Source organism: Triticum dicoccoides, chromosome 4B (assembly GCF_002162155.2).
Source record: "Triticum dicoccoides isolate Atlit2015 ecotype Zavitan chromosome 4B, WEW_v2.0, whole genome shotgun sequence".
NCBI lineage: Eukaryota > Viridiplantae > Streptophyta > Magnoliopsida > Poales > Poaceae > Triticum > Triticum dicoccoides.
The window spans coordinates 256,846,578-256,853,645 of NC_041387.1; the positions used below are offsets into that span (position 1 = coordinate 256,846,578).

The 7,068-nt window shown below is 44.7% G+C and overlaps 1 protein-coding gene across 3 annotated transcripts; it reads left to right on the top strand.

Moving 5' to 3' along the window:
• Window positions 1-530: 530 nt before the first annotated feature.
• LOC119295931 (probable protein phosphatase 2C 12) lies at window positions 531-5,554 on the top strand. Of its 3 annotated transcripts, none has more exons than XM_037574353.1 (10): window positions 532-741; window positions 860-1,109; window positions 1,839-2,010; window positions 2,370-2,511; window positions 2,591-2,654; window positions 2,815-2,922; window positions 3,102-3,227; window positions 3,313-3,545; window positions 4,664-4,869; window positions 4,954-5,554. In XM_037574353.1, the coding sequence occupies exons 2-9, from the start codon at window positions 885-887 to the stop codon at window positions 4,866-4,868; spliced, it is 1,275 nt and encodes a 424-aa protein (XP_037430250.1). In that variant the 5' UTR covers window positions 532-741; window positions 860-884; the 3' UTR covers window position 4,869; window positions 4,954-5,554. The 3 variants fall into 3 exon arrangements, with proteins under 3 accessions (XP_037430251.1, XP_037430250.1, XP_037430249.1); XM_037574352.1 differs by having other exon boundaries at window positions 533-741; window positions 2,358-2,511; XM_037574354.1 differs by lacking the exons at window positions 4,664-4,869; window positions 4,954-5,554 and adding an exon at window positions 3,720-4,596 and having other exon boundaries at window positions 531-741; window positions 2,358-2,511.
• The last annotated feature ends 1,514 nt before the right edge of the window (window positions 5,555-7,068 follow it).

The following is a 7,068-nucleotide window of genomic DNA, read 5'->3' on the forward strand; positions in this document are numbered from 1 at the left end:
CGCGAGATAGAGAGAGGGAGGAGAAGCATGTAGAAGTCGCAGGCGAGCATACCTCCGACGGCGAGGAGCAGCAGTGATTCCCCCGCGCGGAGAACCACCCGCAAGCCGCCGTCGACCTGAGCACTCCGCCGCGACTCCCCCGTATCGCGCCCGTTCGGTGGAGAGGATGGCGAGGAGGAAGACGAAGATGGAATGGGGAGAGAGCACGCTGCGGGCGAGGGATTTCAGGCACTGATTTCGAAACCGCCGCCCACGACCCCCACTACTCCCTCCTCTACCGCTTACAGGTGGGCCTAGCCACGTCCGGATATGGACAAACCGCCCACGACCGCGGCGCGGGGCCAATCCAGACCAGGTGGCACCTGGCGGATCCGGGCGCGATCGCTGGCGCGATCGTGCGGCCAGGAAGCGGCCGCTCGGCTGTGTTAGTTGGTGCACGGCCACTTCTTAGATTTTAGGAGTAGTTTTAATATAAGTCATATTCGATGTGGTCCAAATAAAACATGAGTAATAGTACTATGAGAGGTGTTAGCTGTCAGGCAGCGGTTGCATCGTGTCCAGCGGTTCCAGTAACGGCTTTAACTAATTTCTGCCTCCTCCAGCAGATCGACCCCTTCTTAATCCATTCCGTATTTCTAAACCCCCAAAATCTCCCCACTTCTCTCAGAGTTGTGGTTGGGAGTTCATGTCTGGCTAGGGGGGAAACGAATTCGGCCACATCTCCGGGTCGATCCACTAGAGGTAATCTCCGCCGTGATGCTCTAGAAGAATTTGTTCAATCGATTTGGGAGCTGTTTCCTTGTTCGCATTTCTTGCCCTCTAATAGATCTATCTCCTGTCCGTTTTCTTGGAATTGAAGGATTTGCGGTGTGTGGGAGAGGCCCATGGAGGTGCACAACGAGGTAGATGGATCAGGTGTACCCCTGGCCGTGCTCCTCAAGCGAGAGCTGTGCAACCAGAAGGTGGAGAAGCCGGATATCCTGTTTGGGGAGGCGAGCAAGAGCAAGAAAGGGGAGGACTTCACGCTTCTCGTGGCCAATTGCCACCGCACTCCAGGCGAGGGCCCCGGTGACAATGCAGGCGGCGATGACACCATCTCGATGTTTGTGGTAATGCTTCGGCCCTCAATGCTTTGGTTCTCCTTAATTTGCCGATACGTTTTTGTTTTTGCAATAAGCCCATTGAGACAAGTCAAATAAAAGTGTTGTTCATACATACTCCAATTCGCATAAAGCCTGCCTAACTAGACCTCACAGCCTCACAGTGATGCCTTTGAAATCGATGAACCATGTGGCTGTTTCATCTTTTGTAACTTAGAATGTGTTAGTGTCAATATGTGAAAAAGGCGTCATTTCTCAACCTCTTTGAAAGTTTTGATCCATGAATATTTTTTGCTTGCTGTAGTCTAATATTTTGACTTTTACATAGAGGACCATGTCATAGGCCTTATTTTGCGGTGTGTTTGCATCAAGGCACACGGGGGCATTTGTCAGCTAATATTTTACTGGCCCTTCATTGTTATTTGTCTGGTCATTTCGGTAGTCAGAAGGTTATTGAGTTTAGGTACATTCATAGTGGACACCCTAGCTTTGCTAGATCTTTTAGGCTTCCAGCAGTTCTCAAAAAATCTATTTAGTCCTATTAATTTTTGTATATGAACTCAGCAAGATCCCTTGGCATTCAATAATGGCAAGCCCAAGTCACAATGAATTTATTCCTGTAAAAATGCAGTTCTACACTGAGTTTATCACTATACTGTCACCTATTTTTAAGTTGTGCGTACACCAACTGAAGTGGTTGCTAGTCTGACTTGAGTTATTATTCTGGCTTCTTCCTAGATTGTTGATGGCCACAACGGACCTGCGGCTGCAGTATACACTAGGGAGAATCTCCCAAACAATGTGTTAGCTGCTATTCCTCCAAATCTTACAAGTGAGGAGTGGACAGCGGCATTGCCAAGGGCACTAGTTGCAGGTTTTGTTAAAACAGATAAAGACTTCCAAACAAAAGGTATTGTTCTTTCATTAGATTTACACTTTTAAGTACTGCAAGGGATGATATATGTACGCATGATCATAATGTGGAGGTTTATAGCATTACCCGCTCTTCGAAAATGTATCTTCCCTTTATTACATGTTCTTATGTAGAAGTACTATTTGCTTAATAGGATATCAGTTATACATATTTATCATCCATGATAAAACAATAGTTATCAATGTCTGGGTGATCTTTGCAAAGCTAAACATATTACTGTTTGTTGCATTGATGGTACCTTTATGATTTTTAGCTGCTTATATTGCATAGTATCATCAGTATTGTTGCTCTGCAGTGTGAATTGACTGCAACATTGTTTTCAGCTGCACGTTCAGGAACCACGGTAACTTTTGTTATAATAGATGGATGGGTTGTCACTGTAGCATCAGTTGGTGATTCGCGTTGTATTCTAGAATCTGCTGAAGGTTCAGTTTACTTCTTGTCTGCTGATCACCGCCTGGATGTCAATGAGGAGGAGTATGTTCATACATCCAGGCTTCATTGTATTCATGTAATATCCTTAGCTTTGGGATTAAACTAAGGTCAATGACTACAGGGTGGAGCGTGTAACAGCAAGTGGTGGTGAGGTTGGGAGAATAAATATTGCTGGAGGTGCTGGGGTATGTTCTTTTCATTTGTGTATGTTTGTCAGTTACCAAGTTAACAGCTGTCTCCTAGACTGTTAATTATAATTTTTTCTTTCCTTGGATATACCGTACTGCAAATGTAGTTCCAGTGACTATTTTTATTTTACTTTTTCCCTCTGCAATCATTATTCAGATCGGTCCACTAAGATGTTGGCCAGGCGGATTGTGTTTGTCAAGGTCAATTGGTGATACCGACGTTGGAGAATACATAGTTCCTGTCCCCCATGTGAAGCAAGTAAAGGTGTTAAATCAACAGACTTTTTTTTATATTAGAGCCACTGGTGGAAAAGATTCTGTCATGTTATAAATAATATCTGACACCAACAATACCATATAAAGACCAATGATTTCTTAGATTAAAGCAGCTCATTCTTGCGATCATAACAGATCTGAGATTTGATGCATCCAAACTTATTGCAGCTATCCAATGCCGGAGGGCGGCTTGTCATTGCTAGTGATGGTGTGTGGGATGCACTGCACTTTCAAGAAGCCCTGAACTACACCAGGGGGCTACCAGCTGAAGCTGCTGTGAATCGAATTGTTAAAGTACTGAAATTTTATTACACCCAGGTGTATCCTTTCCTGGCGTAGTGCATATCTTGGTACACTTATAAGCCATTATCTTATGTAGGAAGCTGTGAGCTCAAAAGGACTACGAGATGATACTACCTGCATAGTAGTCGACATATTACCTCCAGAAAAGCTAAGCCCTCCATTGAAGAGGCATGGGAAAGGAGGCATCAAAGCATTATTCCGATGGAGGCCCTCAGACGAATTATCTGAAGAACAGACAGACAATGGGTGTTTTGAACCTGATGTTGTAGAGGAACTATACGAAGAGGGGTCCGCAATGCTTGCTCAAAGGTTAGCATTACTGTAATACACTGTAGAATTTCGAAGTTTGTCCTAGAAGAGTATATTGGGTACATGCATCAGTATACTATATTAGTGTTATCATATATGTCCCGGAGATGTCCTCTTAGGTGTCACTGACACTTGTTAGTGCATTCCTGTCATCTTACTTTCATTTGTCAATAGATGTAGGTGAATGTGTCAACTTATTCAGGAGAGCTCACGATCAGATCAGCCTATCGTCGTTTCTTCTTAGGGGCTGTTGATTTTGAGCCATGGAAGGAATTTAGCAAACTTGGGCTCCACCTCGTTGCAAAATTTTCATTTAGCTGGCCTCTCTAAATCGATGTTGGACTGCTGATCGATTGGCTCGTCGAGGTCTTGACCACCCTGAAAAATGTGTGCTCTATGACCAGGAGGAAACCATATAACAATTGCTCACTGCATGCGTGTTCTCTAGAGAAGTTCGGTTCTCTGTGCTGTCCTTGGTTGGGTTACACAGCACACTCCAAGGCCAAACGATCTTGCGTTTACTGATTGGTGGCGCCAAGCAAGGCAGCAAGTGGTTCGACAACACCGCAAGGGTTTCGATTCTTTAGTTGTGTTGGTAGCTTGGTGGATTTGGAAGCATAGGTATGGATGTGTTTTTGAGGGGGCTCTTCCTAGTCTTAGTTTAATTATGCAGAACCTTAGGGATGGGGCCCATTTGTGGTGTATGGCCGGGGCCAAAGGGCTGCGGGGGACTTGGCCATAGGTTGTGTGGTTTAGGGCCGTGGTCGAAGTAGTTTCTTTCTTTCTTTCTCGGTGATCCTGTGTATTTAAACGCTGCCCCATTGGGCTTGTAAGAGTCTTATTAGACTCCTTTCTTTCTTAATATAATGATGCACAGCTCTCCTGTGCATTGGAGAAAAAAAATGTGTCAGTTTATTTGGTTATTCTCCTGAAACAAGGAATCTCTTCCTTGTATTAAGTTCATGTATCTACCCCAAATTGAACAATTGTTTTCTCCTTATTCATTTTAAATCATATATACTTGATGACTATTTTCCGCTATTAAGATTTCTAACTAGGATATGTACTATGCAAATAATTTCTTAAAGTACAGTCTATCACTTTTAACTGGTTTCCAGGTTGAATGTAAACTATCCAGCCGGAAATATGTTCAAGCTGCATGATTGTGCAGTCTGCCAATTGGAGATGAAACCTGGTGAGGGTGTCTCTGTTCATGGCAACATGCCGAAGCATCATTCACGGGTTGACCCCTGGGGCGGTCCTTTTCTCTGTTCATCCTGCCAAGTGAAAAAGGTGGCAATGGAAGGGAGGCTGCATTTGTGAAGTATGAATATCTTTAATCACGGGCTTGAATCATTTTCACATTAGGACAATAAATGCTGAATCTTCATTCACCTCTTATTTCCAGATTCTCCATATACAGTCCACCCTGCCCAAGTAGCCTTTCTCAGTGGTTTTGTATACTTCGTCAGACAAGCTAATATTACTAACAGTGTTAACTTATAAAGCAGACTTGTCAAGATCACCCATCAGTCACTGGTAAACAGACTTAAGGACTGTTCTCTAAGACTCTAACTCATCTCAACTTGGAAGATAAAATTGGGCGTCAGTGCAGATGATTAAAATTTGTGCAATCATTCATGTGAAGCACCACATTTATTTTGTTGAAGGTGCACTCTATTTATGCGAAGAAACAAGAAAGGATCCCAGGTTCAAATCAACCAATGTCCTTAAGGTGTGGATAAGTGCCCTTGACATCTGTTAGCACTTGTCAGGAACCCAGGCTTGGTCCATTTGTCAATACCAGGCTTTTCTCATGTCACTCTGTGATAAATGACCCAATCTCTTATGTGATGGTTTTCCTCTTGTTCATTCTTCTTACATGTCCATTTTCCTTGCACCCTAGTTTTATTCGTCGCTGTGCATAGCCACACGGCCCAAAACTGACATATTTTCTGTATTGATACCACAATTCCATAGTTTTATCATAGTACTTATAGTTTTTAGCATATATGTATTACATATAGTGGAAGTTCTACCTCAATTTTGTACTTGCTGTCATTAAATTTTAATATAATTCTTAAGTTTGTGCTTATTGTTTGGTGCTTATTGGTCTATTACATATGGTCTATGTGTATTCTTCAAAACAATAGACATGCAAGAACTATTTGAACAGTAAGGGAGTTTTGCTCTGACAAATTTGGATGCTGGTTCTTATGAGATTGGGTTTGGTTTATTTCATGCCGTAACCCACTGCACTCTGCTTCTTTAATTGGTCGTATGGTATGGTTAAAGGGGGCCCTAAGGAGTTGAGGAAAGGGCTAAACTACCATGTTATACTGGTCGCCAGGAGCGGCGCCAGCATATAGTTGTTGGGTTCAGTTGAACCCAACAATTTTTTGGTGGCTTGTACATAACTTTTATTTATATAACGAATGCTAGAGTACCCGCCTCCTGAAGGCCTTCGAGGAATTATTTTTTGGTGTCTCGTATATTACTTCTCTAAAGGATGTTGGGATACCTGCCTCCTGGAGTCCTTGGAGGGAGAAGAGTGCCTCCACGCCGTCCCTTCCCAGGTGGCGTGGCGGCTCTCCGTTCCGTTTGATCTGCTCGGACAGTGCGTGCTCGGGTGTTCTGCCTTGGCAGTCCATGATGGGTGGACTGCAGGCGCTACCGGGGCCACCGTCAAAGGTGATTTCGACCGCGCCCGCGAGAGCCTCTTCTCATTGTGTTCCACGTGCAATGGCTTGCTTGGACCCGCCTGTCGACGTCCCTCGCCTTGTGTGGGCTGGTCCAGTCGCGTTTGGCAGGGCATGCGTCGTGCCCGCCTGCGCTGGCTCGCGCGCAGGGCCCCGCTGTGAGTAGCACGGGCCCGCTCAGTGGTTCGTTGTTGGTGCTGGCATGTTTCCTTATGCATACCCAGGCACGCGCGGGCACCTGGTGTGCGCGCCTTGCCGGAATGTTCCGTTTGCACAACCCAGATATGCTTGTGCACCGCGTCACTCGCACGAGTCGGTTCAGGTGCGATTAGGGGTGTGGTTCGCTATTTTGCTCGCTATTGTGCGCCTATTTCTTCGGTCGACCCGGCCACCTGTGAGCGCCCAATGCGATCGTGCCATGTCGGGTTGTTTCAGTCGTGCGACCCAAGTAGGTGCGCACGTTGCATCGCTCGTGCGAGTCATCTGGTGATAGAGGCGGGGTGTCCCGATCTTTTGATGAGATGATAACTATCGATTTCGTGGAGTGACTTTGACAATCCGACTACAAACGTGCATAATGTTGCGCCTTAGCAATCGCTAAATCAATCTCCTGAGGTTACTGACGATGTTGGAAGCACGATCAGCCTGACCGAGAAGGTCTATTCCTGCAGGCAATCGAAAAACAAGCAAAAATATGATAAAGCAATCTAAATATTGCGAATATATATGAAGTATTAATAATATGTTTTCTCAACCTTGAAAACACTGTATAATTAAATTAAAGAACAAGAGTACAAGCTTTACAACAATGTTACATGGTTGGG

Bases quoted from the DNA above. Each gene is read 5' to 3' on its own strand.
- LOC119295931 (XM_037574352.1), top strand. From the start codon at position 885: ATGGAGGTGCACAACGAGGTAGATGGATCAGGTGTACCCCTGGCCGTG. The intron at 2,655-2,814 runs GTATGTTCTTTT...ATCATTATTCAG, and splicing joins ATATTGCTGGAGGTGCTGGG to ATCGGTCCACTAAGATGTTG. The intron at 3,546-4,663 runs GTTAGCATTACT...ACTGGTTTCCAG, and splicing joins TCCGCAATGCTTGCTCAAAG to GTTGAATGTAAACTATCCAG.